Source organism: Schistocerca cancellata, chromosome 1, assembly GCF_023864275.1.
Source record: "Schistocerca cancellata isolate TAMUIC-IGC-003103 chromosome 1, iqSchCanc2.1, whole genome shotgun sequence".
Classification (NCBI taxonomy): domain Eukaryota; kingdom Metazoa; phylum Arthropoda; class Insecta; order Orthoptera; family Acrididae; genus Schistocerca; species Schistocerca cancellata.
The window spans coordinates 910,823,499-910,842,821 of NC_064626.1; the positions used below are offsets into that span (position 1 = coordinate 910,823,499).

General features: G+C 38.0%; 1 protein-coding gene across 11 annotated transcripts in view; it reads right to left on the reverse strand.

The window, feature by feature from the left end:
* LOC126191122 (kinesin heavy chain-like) overlaps positions 1-19,323 on the reverse strand; it is a 368,280-nt gene that overhangs the window by 335,865 nt on the left and 13,092 nt on the right. For 10 of the 11 annotated variants that reach the window (XM_049931913.1, XM_049931897.1, XM_049931888.1 and 7 more), the window contains one exon: positions 11,521-11,674. In XM_049931913.1, the coding sequence (XP_049787870.1) occupies positions 11,521-11,631 (111 nt within the window). In that variant the 5' untranslated portion in view covers positions 11,632-11,674. Of the gene's footprint in view, positions 1-11,520; positions 11,675-15,807; positions 15,933-19,323 lie in introns of all 11 variants that reach the window. The other variant, XM_049931931.1, reaches the window with a different exon arrangement.

Consider the following 19,323-nt stretch of genomic DNA (forward strand, 5'->3'; position numbering starts at 1 on the left):
ACAGGAGCATTTTTTGGCTGGTTCCCTTCTTTTCCTTGTTGCAGCTGTGTGTGCTGCTTACATAATGTGAATTCTGTACATCAGTAAAGTTTATATGGTTTATTTATATACTTCAATACATTTACATACTTTGAATATAATAGAGGGAAACATTCCACGTGGGAAAAATATATCTAAAAACAAAGATGATGTGACTTACCAAACGAAAGCACTGACAGGTTGATAGACACACAAACAAACACAAACATACACACAAAAACAAACTCTTTGCCTTTACAAATGTCTGCTTGTGTCTGTGTATGAGCGGATGGATGTGTGTGTGTGTGTGTGTGTGTGTGTGTGTGTGTGTGTGTGTGTGTGTGTGTGTGTGTGTGTGTGCGCGCGCGAGTGTATACCTGTCCTTTTTTCCTCCTAAGGTAAGTCTTTCCGCTCCCGGGATTGGAATGATTCCTTACCCTCTCCCTTAAAACCCACATCCTTTCGTCTTTCCCTCTCCTTCCCTCTTTCCTGACGAAGCAACCGTTGGTTGCGAAAGCTTGAATTTTGTGTGTATGTTTGTGTTTGTTTGTGTGTCTATCAACCTGCCAGCGCTTTCGCTTGGTAAGTCACATCATCTTTGTTTTTAGATACATTTACATACTTTGACGTACATAAATGTACATAAACAACAAATAAGTATACTTAATACAGGATTAAAACAAAATCATTTCCCATCCAATTACAGTTCACTTTATGCTCCTTTAGATAAAAATGAATATTTTAGGCTACACTTACAGTAAACCAAAGAAAAGGTGTATTTGGTTTGAAGTACAAAGAATTTCATATGAGGAGAAAATTTTTTGTTAAGTGTTTACATTGCCAGGTGGCACCACTGAATAATTTCAAGGTCAAGACAGCTTGTATAGGTGGGAAGTGCCCACTTTACGGGAGCAGCATGTCAGTTTTATCAGTGAAAAAATGGCGACGACTAAAAACATAGTATGGTGACCTCGGTACACTCACAATTACCCCAGAACCCTTGTCATGTGTTCACTGTCAGTTAAAACTACATTTACACCTCAGACTGGATATTATGTGCATGTGTACAGTAACTGAATCTCTGGATCTCGGTAATGGATAATGATATCGAAAAATGTTTCAAAGCTCCCAGAGATCATCTTAAAAACACATGGTAAAAATTTTGTCAATTTGCCATGAATAAAAATTATAGAAGTGACCATTCCCACAATTAGTACTTTAGATACCCAAAAATCACGTTTTTTGGCAGTTTTCTCAGGAACTGCCCCTGAACACATGGTGCTTTTATAAGCCATCTAAGGCCCACCCTAGACCACGTGTAATGCAAAAGAACTAACTGATTTACTCGATCTGCTTGGTCTGAAGGGAGTGTGTAATGTTTAAATTTTGACTCGGTAGCTGCAGTATGCCAGATCTTTTGATAGGTATACAAATGATCACTAGGTCAATGGCTTTCTAAAACATCTCTGGAATCAACAGAATGTGAGATATTAACCCCTGAAAACTTGCATTTTCGCACACAGCTTTTTAGAACATAATGGTACCGTGCACTGTCGTGCACGGGCTGGTTGAAAAGGATAATAACAATGAAAACAAAAAGTTAAAAAAAGATATTTCCACAGATAGCCTAAATGAACAGTAACATATACTGCAAGATTTCTGAATAAAAACTGAGATAAAATTTCCCATGTGGTAGATGGGTGAAAAAAATACACACATCTGAAGTATTTCCATGGGTGAATGCCCTTGCTATAAGGAATACTTTTGGAAAAATGGATTGAGAATTTTCCTATTACATTTATGTGATAGTCAATGTAATTCTGAAAAATTTTCATGAAGTCTTAACTTGAATAAACATACAAAGTGTGTCCCACAACAGCCCATCTGTCCCAACTTACCTATCCTCATCCTATACCTGCCTTGTCCTTTTTCCTACCATCACTTGTTGTCATAAGTAAAGAGTGGGGTGGACAGGGGTCTTTAGCCATGGTGAAGGCAATCTGTCTAGGGGTGACAACCCCAAATAATAAGCCTCTCAAGCTAACAACTTGGGCAATATCTTGGACAGTGGGTTGCCACTCTCCTACAAAAAATAATCTTCAACTGAGCATGGAGGGAAATTTCGCTGAATGCACTACCCCAGGTGGTAACCAATCCACCGTCACCCAAGGTGACATTAGCGGACCTTTGGATTCTGGGGAGTCCACACCAACGTACTTTGAGGATGAGTTGGAGCATCCTGAATTCACCAGACGTAAACTCAGAGCAAGACGGCAAAGCTTCTTTGCAACATTTAATGCTAATTCACTGCACAAAGTGGGTAAAATGGAACATCTGACCGATTCACTAACACAACACAGCACAACACAGTACTGACAGCAGTAGAGGAAACCAGATTCACGGATGATCATGCTTTCGTGTCCCAAGGATACAGAATGCTCTAGGGAAAAGTGGGTCAACGGGTAATGAAGAACGTACCCCACTTAGGTATAGGATTTATAATCAGTTACAAGATACTGGATTCAGTGATTGCCTTCACCTCCCCAAGCAGTCGTGTATCCATACTCTCCCTCAAATGTGCTAAGAAGGGCTACAATGTAGTCAACGTACATGCTCCAGCCAACCAGGACAACGGATGCACTCTAGACAGAACTGACAAATTCTGGGAAGACTTAGAATATATTCTCTCTAAAGTTCGAGAGACAAACACCATCATACTGCTTGCTGACTTCAATGGTCAACTGGGAAGAGAGAAAAAGTACAGAAATATAGTGGGCAACTATCCAGCACATATGAAAACCAACCACAATGGGGAAAGATTGGTGGATCTTTGTAGGACTTTTGGGTTGGTCATGAAGTGTACAGCCTTCAAACACCTGCCAAGGAAGCAGAAGACTTGGATTTCTCCTAACACCAACTTGGGTGAATTCTGGATAGATCGTGTAGCCATTTCAAGAAAATCACTAAAGGAAATACAAAATGTGAAGGTATTAAGAAGTGTCAATCTGGAGTAAGACCACTACCTCTCAAAGACCAAAATGAGACTGCAGCCTAGAAACACTAGAGTACACAGAACCTCCAAGCTGGTAAGATTTGACATAGAGCGACTTAAGAACAGACAAGAAGTAAGCCAGAGACTGAACAGTACAGATTTCAACAGCCGGGGCCAACTGAGGGAGACTCTTGTAAAGACGGCCAATGAACTCGACTCCCTCACAAGAAGTAGGAAGCATCTGTGGTGGAATGAAGACTGTAACAATGCAATAGCCCAAAGACAAGACGCTCTGGGGGAAGTGGAATTGTTAGAAAGCCAAGAAAAATTGAGAGAACTTTTTGGAACAAAGAAGGCTTACAGCTAAGATAATTCGAAGAACCAAACAGACCTTCACACAAAACCAATTAACCCAAATCGAAGAGAGCTTCACTAAGAATAACTCCAGAGATTTCTACATTGCCTTCAGACAGACACTCAGAAAATACAATCGGCCAAGCCTCCACTTCAGAGACTCGCAGAGCAAACTGGTTTTTAACAAGGCCAACTGCCACCTACTAGCTCCATAGTTTAAAAACCTACTCAACTGTGATCCACCGAGCGAAGACTTCGATTGCAAACGAACCACACCAAACCTGGACTGCCTCCTTCACTGGAAAAAGTTGGACAAATCATTCAGCTTCTAAAGAATAACAAGGCAGCTGGAGGGGACTCTTCATTGCTGAACTCTGGAAATGTGCTGGAAGCAATGAAGTAGGCATGCTCACCAAGATCATCCAGGACATCTGGGAAACAAGAGAAATTACTGCCTGATTGGAACACGACCCTGATCCACCAGATTCACAAAAAGGGAGATTTTACTGATCTGATCAACTACCGTGGAATTTCTCTTGTCCCGGTAACATACAAGGGAAACAAGAGAAATTACTGCCTGATTGGAACACGACCCTGATCCACCAGCTTCACAAAAAGGGAGATTTTACTGATCTGATCAACTACCATGGAATTTCTCTTGTCCCGGTAACATACAAGATTCTCTCCAAGGCGTTACTAACACGGGCAGAAGACGAACTGGATAGTCAGCTGGGAGAATATCAGGGAGGCTTCAGGAAGACCAGATCCTGTGCTGGACAGATCCCCAACCTTAAAACTGTACTGGCACACTCCAAGATGAGAAACCACAAAGTGGTCATCACCTTTGTTGATTTCAAGAAGGCCTACAACTCCGTTGATAGATAAACGCTTCAGAAAATACTCCAGAAACTACGACTAGACAACAAAACCCACAGACTCATTACAGAAACCTTGACCAACACCCATTTTAAGGTCAAATTTAGAAGTGAGAACTCAGAAAGCTTTGAGATAAAAAATGGAGTGGGACAAGGGAATGGACTCTCCTCACTTCTCTTCGACTGTGTCCTCGAAAAGGTTGTGAGAGATGGCGCAAGGAACTGACCAATTGGGGTGTTCAGACTGGTGTCTATCTGGGCTGTAAGAACAAAGGACTGATTGTAAATTGCCTGGCTTTTGCAGATGACATGGTACTGATTGCTGATTCTCTTGAAATGACAACAATGCAGGTAAACTGCCTCAGAAAACAGGCAGCCAAAGTGGGTCTTCAAATGTCACTGAAGAAAACAGTTCTTCACCAACATCAAAGAAGCTAACGGGGAGATGTTACTAGACCAGCGAAACATCAAAAGGGCTGAGAAGTTTAAGTATCTCGGGACATGGATTGAATCCAAATTATCAGGAAAAATGTCATTATCCATGAGAGTCAACAAGTTGGAACTGCCTATCGACTGACTATGAACGCCTACAACAAAAAATGGATGTCACACAACCTGAAACTTAAGCACTACACATCAGTTATATGACCAGAAGCCCTGTATGCCATGAACCGGAGAGGTCTGATGGACAAATTGGAAGTCAGACAGAGGAGAATAATCAGGAAGATCCTACACCTGATAGAAGAAGATGGGGAATTCAGAAGGCGACATAACTCCGAGCTCTACGAACATATCAAGAGGTTCTCTGACTGTGCAATAAAAAGGAGGATAGCTTTCTATAGCCATGTTGCAAGATTGTCTCCAAACAGATTGACCAACCATCTGTTCACCTTCTGGCAAAACAAGAAGGTTCGCACCACTTGGCTGACAGAAACTGAAAAGGATATTGAGGATACAGGGTACTTATAAATGGTGGAAAAATCGAAATTTTTTATGACTTTATTAAATTCTATAGTCTTTCCTGATTACACTGATATATACATTATAGGGTTTCAAATGAAAAATGACCTATATATACCAAATTTTAAAGTTACAGTCACGTATTCCACCATTCCCCCTTTATTTCTGTTACAGAAACCAGTATTATTTCGAAAATAACGCTGAACTTTCTGTTTCCTGCGATTACACGTATGATACATTGTATTTGTTAGTAACAGTGCAGGTTTCTAGTGTCTGTCAATGATTATCTTTGCTAGAATTTACTCTGTTTCACTGAAGCAGTTTGTTGATGTGTTGCTGAATGTTTGTTGCCCAAGTGCTACATATATTTGTGGAAGTACATAGCCTTTAGTGTGCAATAAATACAAACTATGCCACGCACCAAGAAATTCAAAACAGGAAAATTCCGTGGTAACCAGCTCACAAACAAAGCAAGCCTCAGTGCTGAAAGTAACCTATGTATCAGTTCTTCAGGGAAAACACTCCCACATGGCATGCCTCCTGGTGATTCAAAGTTTTGTGTTAACAATGACATTGTTTGTAGTAGATTTGTTATTGTTGATGTGGGCATCTTATCTTCTTTGATAAAGGAAGTGGCGAAATGTAAAAAATGTCTGGAAATAACTGAACAACAAAGTAACAGGAAGGGTTTAGCATCAAAATTAGTTGTTCTGTGTAGATCCTGCAATAAATCTACCTCGAAAATGACTTAGAACATTGTGCATAATTCATATGATGTGAATTTGACGTTAGGGTATGCAATGTGTGCAATGGGAAAAGGAAAAAAGGCTGCTCAAACGTTTTGTGGTTTGATAGAACTTCCTCCTCGTCCCAGTAGGCTCAGCAAGTACATAAAAACACTTTTAGGTGTCTTGACAGTTGTGTCTAAAGCATCTATGAAACATGTAGTAGAAGAAATTGTAAATATTAGTGGAAGCAGGGACATTTCTGTTGCACTTGATGGGGCGTGGCAACGTCGAGGACATCGTTCCTTGAATGGTGTTGTAAGTGCTACTTCTCTGGAGAATGGAAAAGTTGTTGATGTTGAGTGCTTATCTAAGTACCGCCACATCTGCCATGGTAACACTGAAGGACATATTGAACATCAGTGTTCTAAGAATTATGATGGTTACAGTGGAGGCATGGAGTCTGATGGAGCTCTACAAATATTTCAGAGGTCGGTGCCCATTTATAACGTTAGATATACGAAGCACCTAGGCCATGGGGACTCTAAAGCTTTCAATAAAATTAATGTGTTCAATGTTTGTGGTGATACCTTGGTAACAAAACTGGAGTGTTGTGGACATGTGCAAAAGAGTATGGGTGCTAGATTGAGGAAGCTACGAGGAGAAATGAAAGGAAGGTTGCTATCTGATGGAAAATCTCTGTCTGGCCGAGGCATATTGACAGAAACTCAAACAGACCTTCTTCAGAATTATTATGGACTGGCCATTAGACGAAATGCACCTCTGAATGATGTTGCAGCAATGAGAAAAGCTGTATGGGCCACCTACTTTCATAAGTTGTCCACAGATGACCAACCTTTCCACTTACTTTGCCCTAAAGGAGCAGATTCTTGGTGTGGTTACCAAAAACAAAAAAAAGTGGTCAAATATACCATCATAAACATCCTCTTTCTGCACCTGTTATGAATTAAATAAAACCAATTTCTTAGAGACCTGAGTGACCCTGTTTTGATTAGTAAATGCCTTCATGGGGGCACTCAGAATACAAATGAAAGTTTGAACCGCTGCATATGGGAAAGATTACCCAAGAATGTTTTTGTAGGACTAACTACATTAAAAGTTGGTGTACTAGATGCAGTTTCAATGATGGAGTGATAGGAAAGTTGGAAGTCCTGAGAAATTTAGGCATAAAATGTGGCTCTAATATGGAAGATCAATTGCTTGCATGTAACAGACAACAAGTGCATGAAGCTGAAAGATTCGCTCTTCAAATTGCCAAAGAAGCAAGAAGTGCAAAAGGAATGCCAAGAGGAAGCTTTAAGATAAAGAAATACTGCATAATGAAGACTATGCTTCAGAAATGTTCTGAGGCACAGTTTAATTGGAGTCATATCTTCATTCGCAACTTCCCACAAGTTGTATTTTTCAGAATTCAGGTACAAATACTTCCTTAAGTTTATAAAGCATTGCTCTAATTTTTTTCTGTAACTTGCAATAGTCCATACTTATGTGGTAGACCTAAGCTTTATTGCAGAATCAGCTAAATTATAGAAAAAATAACATTTTTATTAGGAAAAAAATTACAAAATTAAAATTAAGATGTGATATTTTTTTATCCTTGTAATATACATAATAGGTGGAATTAAATAGGTCTAGTACCTCAGCCACCATGTCATGCATATCTGGTAAAAATCTGGTCTCCTTCAAATGTATAACATTGAATTAAATGGTACCTCAATTTGAAGAAGCATTTTGGGATAAAACTGCATCAATTTCTTTGTAATTTTTTAAATAAACCTAAGCAGGTTCAAAAATATTCAAAATACTTCTAATCTGTTTAGAAAGTGTGCTGCATTACTTGACATCAATAAAAAATCTGTAAAACATATACATTATAAACAGTGCCTGAAAGAAATAGGTGTTGATTTTTACATAATATTGAGCTGGAAAAGTACCCTGTATCCTTAAAGAACTGGGAATAACTGATCTACAGAACAGACACTCTGTGAGACGTACCCTGAAGGAAGCCCGAGGATTTCAGGTAAAGCCCCCGAAGGAAAGGTAGCCCCTGGACAAAAGAAAGGAAGGAGTTACATCGGCAGCAGATGCGACAGTACTGGACAAAGACCAAAGCCCAACAATTGAACAAGTGTGGTTGAAAGTAAGCCCGTTCGAAACAAGAAGAAGAAGAATGAACTGAGACAGAATCCTGGACAACAGGGGACTGACATACTAGGACGTGTATTGAAACTATGAAATGGTGCACTGATAATGGCTATGCACTATCCAAAATCTAGATTTGCTTTAATAAAGCCTGAAAGGAAAGGATGACTGACAGCTGTGCTCCATCATTTTGAAAGTAATATCACAGACATTGAGTGCATCTCATAGTCCCAATGGACTTTCTCTCTCTCTCTCTCTCTCTCTCTCTCTCTCTCTCTCTCTCTCTCTCCCCCCCCCCTCTCTCTCTCTCCCCCCCCTCTCTCTCTCCCCCCCCTCTCTCTCTCTCCCCCCCCCTCTCTCTCTCTCTCTCTCTCTCTCTCTCTCTCTCTCTCTCTCTCTCTCTCTCATTAACAAAATAAGAAACAAAAATAATAATACTCTTTTTTAATTTATTTTAAAAATGTTAGCAAGTGTTGTTTCGTGCCATGCAATATTTAAAAAATGCCAAAATTCTCCAATTTTGAAATGCCATAAAATGAAAACAGAGATAAAATGCTATGTATTTGTCTCTATAGGAAGAACAAATCTGAGATGGTGGGCAAGGTTGCTTGACAGACTTGACACTGAATGACCTATTTCCTATGGTCTTGATAACTGTTTCAACATAATAAGTAAGAAAAATCACTATACATACCTTCATAATACAATCGTTAATATGAGGAACACAGATAGTGAAGGAAGGGCTGTTCGTACACAAAGACCAAGTCATATTTTCCTACATATGGACATCTCTGTTAATATAATAACAAAAACAATCAGTTTTTGAATAAGTAAATTAATTGGATGGATGGATAAATAAAAAATCTACTCACCAAGCGGTGGCAGAACACACACGTAAAAGAAGATTATAATTAGGCAAGCTTTCAAAGTCAGTGGCTCCTTCTTCAGGCAAAAGGGTTGAAGGGGAAGGAAGAGGGGTGAAGGAAACGGACTGGAGAGGTCTAGGAAAAGGGGTAGATTTCAGGATAGTCACCCAGAACCGCAGGTCAGGGGAGACTTACCGTACATGATGAGAAGGAAAGATTAATTGTTGGGGACTGCAGTGGACAAGATTTGAAAACCTGAAAGCTTAAAGGTGAAAGACAGGCTAATATGCAAGACAGACGTTACAGCTAAAACATCATGCATGAGTTAATAAGAGTGAAAAGCTAAGTGCATTGTATGTAACAGAGGTGAGAGGGGGGCAGTGAAAAATAGACGGGTAAGGCAATGAAAGATGTAGAAAACTAAAACAGAGTGAAGAAAAGAATAGTTACTGTGAATAAATACTGAGACGGAAAAAATTAATGTAAATTAAGGCCAGGTGGGTGGCGAGAATCAAGAACATGTTGTAGTGCTAGTTCCCACCTGCAGAGTTCTGAGATACTGATGTCTGGAGGAAGAATCCAGATGGCGTGTGTGGTGAAACAGGCACTGAGGTCACAACTGTAATGTTGTAGAGCATGCTCTGCAATGGGACATTGTGTGTTACCAATATACATCCTCTACCTATGCCCATTCATCCCACTTGGTTGACTACCACCAAATTATCAATTAGGATGAATGGGCATAGGTTGAGGGTGCATATGGGCAACACACAATATCCCGTTGCAGAGCATACTTTACAACATGACAGTTGTGACCTCGGTGCCTGTTTTCACCACCACACGCCATCTGGATTCTTCCCCCAGTCACAAGTTTGTTATAACGTCAAGTTGAACACATATATTTCAAAGACACACAAGACAGTCACAGAGCAAGTAGACAAAGTAAGACATGTGTACATGGTAACAGTCAAATCAGCACTGAGTCCAAGTCTAGCGGCCGCAGGCTGGCTGGCCACTTAGGTGGCGCAGTTGCTGCATGGCTGGCAGACAGCGCCGCATGTAGAGGACGCGCTTAACTGCGCGGCGGCACTTTGAAAGATCGGCGAGTCACAACAAAGTTCCTTAGAACTCCACAGGTGGGAACTAGCACTACAACATGTCCTTGGTTCTCACCACCCACCTGTCCTTAATTTACGTTAATCCCGTCCATCTCAGCATTTATTCACAGTAACTACTTCTTTCTTCACTCCATTTTAGTTTCCTACATCTTTCATTTTCTGACTTGTCTATTTTTTGCTGTCCCCTGTCCCACCTCTGTTACATACAATGCACTTACCTTTTCACTCTTATGAACTCGTGCACGATGTTTTAGCTGTAATCTCTGTCTTGCATATTAGCCTGTCTTCCACCTTTAAGCTCTCAGGTTTTCAAGTCTTGTCCGATGCAGTCCCAAACAATCAGTCTTTCCTTCTCATCCCACGCGGTAAGTCTCCCCTAACAATTCTCCCCATTTCTTACACCTCTCCAGTCCTTTTCCTTCACCCCCTCGTCCTTCCCCTCCAACCCTCCTGCCTGAAGGAGGAGCTGCTGGCTCTGAAAGCTTGCCAATTATAATCACCTTGTATGTGTGTGTTCTGCCACAGCTTGGTGAGTAGATTTTTTAAATTTATCTATCCAATTAAATCATTCTGTTAATAGCTTGACATTGGCTACTTCATAGTACCCAACCACTGACTGCTTCCATCCAAACATGCCATGCATTCTCAACATCTGATCTGCACAATGCACAACTCAGAGCATAGACACTCCATATAAATTGTAGCCAAAAAAGTACAAAATGCAAACATAAAGCACACAACAGGTTATAAAAGAAACCTTCTGAAAACCCTTATCAAAAGGGTGGACAGTCTATAGGGGCATAGCAACTTGGCACATGAAACAACAATGCCTGAAAAGAAAGCAACCGAGGACAATGACTAGAGTACATATATCTAGCCATACGAGACACGTATCCACATATGGAAAGATTAGCCTGATATAAGAAGGTATGTAAAATGGCATAATACCAGTCAAGAGAGTTATAATAGGATAGTTAAATCGCAAAAGTCTCTCAAATGTCTATAGAAGAATTATGTACAAACCCATATTTTGGGACAGAAAAAAAAACTTATTTCCTGTAAAACATTAGCTGACAAGAATAATAAGTCACTAGTACATAAAAATAGCTAAAATGTGTAACTTCTTGATTTGTTTGTCTCTGAGGCATTCAGTGAGAAAGTGTGGAAGTTTAAGATGCTCCAAAATGTATTTTTACCAGTTTCAGTAAATACCAATATGCACATCCAAAAAATTAGGAATTGGGCACACTTATTAACTGTGTGATAAACAATGAGCCATTTACAGAACTTGCAAGCACCAAGAACTTTGATAATTGGCTAGGTTATTTCTATTATGACAAGTTGGAAGGCCAGAGATGTTATCTTATACTGAAAGACCAATTTATTTTATTTACACTATGACCATCACTAACATATCTAGATTGAACCCCACAAAGAAGAGTAACTTACCTTTGGATTGCTAGGTTGCTTAATAATGCTCGCAATGGAACGAGTTCTCTCACTTTCTGTTAAAGGCCTAACTCTGAGTGCCACCGTAACTGGTTTGACTGACTGCTTCATTTTAAGAAAGCGTGCAAACTTTCAATTCATAACATGTAAATAACTGAAAAAAAAATTGCTTTTGAGTTGAATACGTAATGTATAAAATACTGCAAACATAAATAACGTACAGTCAGAGAGAAAATGTTCGAAGAAAGTTTTGTACATTGATCACAGCATGTTAGCCGAAAAGTTTTAAGGCATAGCCCATATCAATTCAGGCAGGCTAGGAAAATCTTACCTTCATAGTCTCAGATGTTATTGAATTTAGCATGTGTTACAATGAAGGGCTAAGTAAGGAACACATATTTTTTTTTTTGTTTTCACCAAAAAAATTTCCACACCAAGCTACAGCCCTCCAAAGATGACATAGCACACACCATTTTGAAGATGCAAATTTTGGAAAAAATTTTAAAATGCTGTTTCTCTGGAACAGTTCTAGATATTCTGTTGTTTTATTATTATTATTTGAAAGATAATTGCTTTATGATTACTAAGAAATCCTCCATTCAGACTTATCTGCCACTTTTAGGTTGAACAGGTCATTATCACATAATAGGCTCATAAAATTCAAAACCTAGCCTTATTAAACATAATTTTAGTTTAGAAAGATGAGTAAGAGACTCATTTTTCAAGCATTTTAAATGGTTCCAAAATGTGTGCGAAAGGTCCAAATACTTAAAGGTTTCAATTTATACAACTTCTGTGCACTCTGTTTTGTACTGAGATTAGCCAGTCAATGAACTAAAAATTTCCAGAATGGAAACATCCCCCAGGCTGTGGTTAAGCCATGTCTCCGCAGTATCCTTTCTTTCAGGAATGCTAGTTCTGCAAGGTCTGCAGGAGAGCTTCTGTAAAGTTTGGAAGGTAGAAGACGAGATACTGGAAGAAGTAAAGCTGTGACACCGGGCGTGAGTCGTGCTTCAGTAGCTCAGATGGTAGAGCACAGGCAAAGGTCCCGAGTTCGAGTCTCGGTCGGGCACACAGTTTTAATCTGCCAGGAAGTTTCAACTAAAAATTTGTTCCACTGCTTCAGTATCTTCCTTTGATATAGAGTGATACCTTCCTGTTGAACCAATAGGAACTGGAGCACTTATAATCTTCAAAACATTGTGAGCAGGAAGTGAGCACTGATGGCATTGTTGCTGTCCTTCAGCTGGAAACCTATATTCAGCAACTGATGCATGTGGTAGCATAAAGTTCACTACAATTTCGTTTAACTCATAACTGGTGTCTATAATCCCTGCCATCCACCAGTCACAGTAATACACACACGCCACAAGCATCCCCTTTCTCTGGTTGTGAATCTGAATATTATCCTTCTGTTTCCAAGGTGTTGGCCGAACAAACAAAATTTCTTCTTTCTTGCTCTTTAAGGTGTGTGCAATATGAGTTTGCCCATCACTTTGAGTCCAAAAGTTGAGTAGTTTCTTTGGACCATTCTTATTTTTTCTACTCACAGAATCTTCAATTTCCTCTTTGGACAAAATAATAAGGGCTGTGGATGTGTAAGATTTCATGACTCTCGTAAAATCCTCTGCATTCTGAATCGCAGCTATATTTGGCCTGGAAAAATTGTTTCGTAGCATGGTGCTCCAGCAGGCCTCCTATGCCATCACAAGGCTCCTTCCCGTGACCAGTAGCACTGTATACCCAGTCAGTTGGCACAAGCGACTTACTCAATTCAAACAGCTGGTAATGATTGTTAAAATGACTAGGAGCACCATCAGAAATAATGATGATCTTCTCTGCCCCTGTTTGCAGTTTAAGACTTTTGCACACTGCTAGCAAAGCATGTGCTGAGTCATATCCTATGTCATCACTTATAACTGCAACACTTGTAGTCTTGTTTTGAAAATATGTCACTCCTGTATTCTGATCATTACTCCACTGATACCCTTGTACTTCTTGTGGGAGAATTACAGACCAGTTCTCAGCAAAATCACAGTGAAGCACTATGCATAGTCCTGCAGCCCGTACACACCTTTTCACTTCTGCAATGTGGTGTTGTTGCAATTTCTTCAGATGCTGGTGTGTTACTGCTTTCACTGACTATTTACCAAGTTCGTCCACGAAACTATCAAAGGCAACAGTTTTCTTAATTACTTTATTTTCCTCCCATGTCATATATGTAATTTCTTCCAGGCCAAGTATCTGTAAAGACATTCCTTCCTCTCCAGGACAGTCACCAAATTCTTGAAACAAACAAGTTTCTCGCTTTATGTCACAGACCACTAATGACTTCACACGCCCAACCAAGGTGTCATATGTCACGTGCTCCAGTAAGTTCTTCAAAGTTATCACACAAAGTTCAAAATTCACGTAGCACACGCATAAACAGACATCTCCAGGTGGGTGTGGAACTATCCACTTAGGTCGTAGTGCATAAATTTTGATCTTCCAATATGTGGAGTTGTATAGTTGCTCTCATAAATTGCAAAAGTTTCTTCAATACTGCGAGTCATGTAGCTCTTCACTTTCAAAACTTTTTTATCTTCGACTGTTACAGTTATAGCGTCTTCTTGTTGCCACTCTGGAGAGAACAGTCCCATTTATCTTCCAGATAAAAGGGCTGTACTATTTGAACTTGAGCTGCTTCTATAGAATGGCCACAATAGGGATCTGGTCTTCCAAGGACTCCTTTTACAGACCTCACATTTCTTGATTTGTCTACCATGCACTTTGACACTGATGGAACATGGTTCAATATTGTTTTCTTTGAGAATGTCTCTGGAATAATAGTTAAAACTTGCACCTTTTCACTGTAGGATGCGCAGTATGCAACAGCTGAATTGATATTTGTGAAAAATTCCTCGCAAGAGGTGCAAGAGCGCTTTGGTTCATTTTCTTCTGAAGATGGAATTTCCAATTTGAAGAGTGTGGTCAGTTTTGCTGTAATGTATTCATCCATAGCTTCAGTAATTTTTCTGCACTTTCTTGATGCACAGAGCTTATGACTCAACTACACTGATCACAGTTTCTTAACAGAACTAACATCTGGGTCATTCCATGCCAAATCATCCAAGGCCCTATACCCACCTGTCACAGATGTTTATGAAAATTTATATTTGAATTGTATGCATAATGAAAAGAAAATATTTCAAGTTTCATCCAATTCTAACAAGTAGTTTCTGAGTTATCACTGTTTAAATTTTTCTGAGGGCGATTAAGACGTAACTGAAGCGTGCATGCTTTTATACAATTTGAAGCAAAATCATTAGTTTTGAAGCTAGAGCCACAAAATTTTCACTGTTTTGTTCTAAATTAAACACTTGAACTGCTAGATCTACATAATTCCGATTTATAATGTTCTTTCATGTTGAAAAACTGTACTGAAATTAAAAATATTGTTAATTTCAAAATTGTGGTGTAGGCATCAAAAATTATTAATAGCTGAAATCTCTCTTCAAATAACCCAATATAGTCATATATTTTTGAACACAACATAAAATTACCTTTCAAATGGTGTAAAAAAAAATGGTGGGGTTCTGAGCTGTAACAGTTTTATAACAAATTGAAGTCAAATTTTGTAATTTACTTTGTAAAATACATGTTTGATACAATAACTAAATATCTGAAGTCAATACAACAGTCAAACTACTAGTTTTATGTATCAATTATTTCAAAATAAAAGATACATACATTGAGAATTTTACAAAATAGGTTTACTTACATTTGAATACATGAGATGGCAATTATTTGTTTTCAAACAAATCCTTTGTATAAAGAGTTTTTGGTGACTTTAAAGTTTAGTAATTATTCAGTTGTAGTATTATACTAAGTTTATATGAAGCAGTATGTACAATAATTAGATTTAAATATCCACTAAGGGTTTTTTTTACAATAAAGCATTGAAACTGTTCCATGTTTTGATGATTTCCTTTCGGGAATTAGCATTAATCTTATATGATCTGCCGAACTGAGATGCTACCTCTGGAGGAGCTATTACACATAGAAGATGGGTGGTGGAACAGGACATCTGTCTTCTTTTTAAGGCCAGAAGAAAATTTCTGCTGGTCTGTGAGGGTGCATAAAAAGATTGTCATTGTCCCCTTCTTCTTCACTGAAACCCAGAACCATTCCTATCCACCAGTTTTGCTAATAAATGCATCCAACAAAAAAATGTAGGTTAGTTTTAATAGTTTGAATAGTCATAAAAATATTTTGTTTTAACAAAATTTCAAAGTCTGAACTCACTCATTTGGCTGTAATTTCTTCGCAAGAAGCTGGCTTAAAATAATGGAAACTTCTTGTACCCAGTATTGTTTGACCCACTTGAAATCTGATTCAAGCTTTGCCCTTTTAATTTCAATTTCTTCCTCCTTTAAAAAGAAAAAAAAATCTATTTTTGAGAATAAACTTTTGCAAAAATTGTACATTTGTTCAGTGTTTATTATCTGCTAACTTTGCCTACTGCTCTGCAATTTTTTTTTGGTAACAGTTCTCTTGACTGTGCCCCCGATCCCATTGCATGTTGTTTTACCATGACTTGTAGAATGAAATGACCAGCTTGCATTTAACTCAAAATCTTTATAATGAAAACATAAATTTACCATGCTTTTAAAGTTTTATATACTGAGCACTGCAACCATCTGTAAAATACTCAATCTGGTCAACGTCAGGAAAGTTTTGCTTTATGACATCTATGGTTTTTTCTTGTACTGAATAAACAAATGGTACACCATGTTTTTGATCATCTGAAATGAAACACAACGATGTTTCTTTTGTGGTGGAATCTTCATTTTTTAGAAAAAATCACCACTGGATGAACTGAGCAGCTCAAGTGGCCTCAGTAGTAGGATTGCAGTTCATTTGGCAGAATGAAGTTATAGTTTTCTGCAAAATCCATAAGAACTAAAACCTCATTAAATGCCAAATTTTCTTTTTTCTGTTTCATGTAGTAAGAGTTTTGAGTTTTTATGATGTAAGAATGAGGTATCAGAGACTCAATTTTTTTTATAGTAAAATCAGTAAACTCCTTGCAAGGTAGTAGCGTTGTTTGTAAAGTCATTCTGCCATCACTTGAAACCCACTGCAAAAATTTAATGTCTTCATCCTCATCGTAATCTTCTAGTATTTCTCTTATAAGTAGCTTGTTTTCAGACACACATCACAATGTCTTGACATACAGTTTCTGTTTTGTCTATCACAAACCAATTTGTCCATCACAGTATGTAGTGATTCTTTATCAGGCTGGTTCAGAGCATTTGCTAAACCTCAACGTTTTGGTGGTGCAAGCAACCACACACACTGTAATTCCAAGTAAACCAGCAAGCACACAGCATTTCGGTCTCAAGGAGCAAAATTTGGAAAATTCGATTTTAATATTTGGGTGTTTTTCTTTAAACGCAATAAATAGTTCCTCTAAGTTGCATAAGAGAATTCTTTTCTGCTTGTAAGAATTTTTTTTATACTAACTTTGTCTTTAGCACCTGACAACATGTAAAAAAATTCATAATCTTCATAAAACAGTTGGACAGTGTCTATTGTTTCTTGGGGAAGGGTTTGTTGTTTGGGTTCTGTCAAATCCAAAATACCTTTCTCATTTGCAAGCATTCTGGCTTTCCACGCTAAATATTCTGCTACATTATATTTCTCTGCTGCTTTTCTGCAAGACCGAGACTTTGGAGTGATTGTTAATATTTGTATTTTTTCCCGTTTGGTTAAGTTTGTCTTGAGTTTTTCCTTTATAGCACCCATTAAATGATCGAGATCCTCAGATTTTGTCTTCAATTCATTACTTTGAGTTGTACTGTCAGACTCAATTGAGTCGTTGGATTCTTGTACTTTCAAAACAAATGACAACTTTTTTTAACCTTGTCTTTTGCCTTTTTAAACTTCTTTTTAGCAAATTTTTTCTTCGCTTGGGTAGATAACGACTGAAGTTTAAGTGGTGTCGCATCCAACCCTAAAAGAGTATCGTTCAACTTTTCTCTTTCTACTACTCTTTTTGCATTGGTTAATTCACTCTCATTTGCTTCGTCACTTTCAAACAGAGCAATATCTTCATGATCTAAAGTAGGTATTGCCTCATTCAACAGTTTTCACATTTACTGCACAACAGCTTTCCTGGCACTAAAATAATGTTCTTATTTTCCTTAAAATATTTTGCTTTTTACAGAGTAATTACCCTCAACTCTTTCTTCTTTGTTAAAGAATGTTTCTTAAATGGATCACAACAGGAGTTTTGGTTCTTTTCGAAATACTTTCAAAAATAACACAAATGATGGGAACAAATATCATCTGTTTCACTGTACTGCTTATTAGTATGCCAAACTAAAATTTCTACTTCTTCTTTAGACAACTGTTAAGTGTTAATTATTTTCTGTGTCTTGTAATATGTTATGCAAGGTGTTTTTATATATATTCCATGTTCCATGCAATAATTCTGAAATAGTTACTCTGTGTCCATCAGTTGTTTTCTTATCCAAGCATGCTGTAGTGCTGTACATAAGTGAATGATGTATTGAAGTGTTCTCCTTTATCTACCACAAAATAGATACTTATCTTTAAAACAAGAATTTATCAAGAGGTTATGGGCCCAGGACAAATCTAAAAGCTTGCTCAGATAAACCCACGTACAAAACTGGATATGTAATTATTCATCTGTTATTTTAAAAAGGAGCACACAAACACATCAATGACTCATTGCATATCAGTAAACAGTCAGAAATAGCATCAATCAGCAAATTAATGTCATGAAAATTGTTGTTGTTGTTGTTGTTGTGGTCTTCAGTCCTGAGACTGTGGCTTGCAACAATATCATGTCCGGATATTAGTTTTGCTGTTAATTACTTAAACAGATTCAATAATAAAACAATGGTTAGTCACTGGAAAATGGTGAAATGAATTTTTCGGTACCTAAAAGGAACTATGAAGTATGGCATATTATTTGATGGAGGCTCAACATTGCTTGCTTGTACTGATTCTGATTATGGTGGTGATATTGCAACCAGATGCTCCACCAGTGGAGTCTTATCATACGAGAAGGGCCCATTGTATGGTATGCTCGAAAGCAACGTCTTGTGGCAACTTCAACTGCTGAAGCAGAATACCAAGCTGCTGTCTCTTCAATCGATGATATATGTTTGATATGACACCTTGGACAAAAACTTACAATTTCAGGCTTGAATAAACAATAAGCTGCAATACGAATGTTGAAGAATACTTATGAAGGAAAAATAACAAGAGGCAAGAAACACATTGAAATTTCACAAAAGTTTGTTCAACACCACACGGGAACAACTGTCAAACTGAAACATGTGGACAGTTCAAGTCCACTTGCTGACATACTCACAAAGCCACAGACTGTAAATGTGTTTCAAGAATTAAGAAGAAAAATTATTAAGGAGGAGTGTTAAGTGTTAATTATTTTCTTTGTCTTGTAATATGTTATGCAAAGTGTTTTTATATATGTTCCATGTTCCGTGCAATAATACTGAAATAGTTACTGTGTGTCAGTCAGGTGTTTTCCTATCCAAGCATGGTGTAGTGCTGTACATAAGTGAATGACAATTTAAAGTGTTCTCCTTTATAAACCACAAAATAGTTACTTATCTTTAAAACAAGAATTTATCAAGAACAACTTTTCGTAAATAAATAAATGTCTTTGTTTTTTGTCAGTGAAGTATGTTCACATAAAAATTTAGTAATGAACCTACTGAACACTTAAAATTAGTTTCATCGTTACTTGAACTTGCTCGTATCTCCATG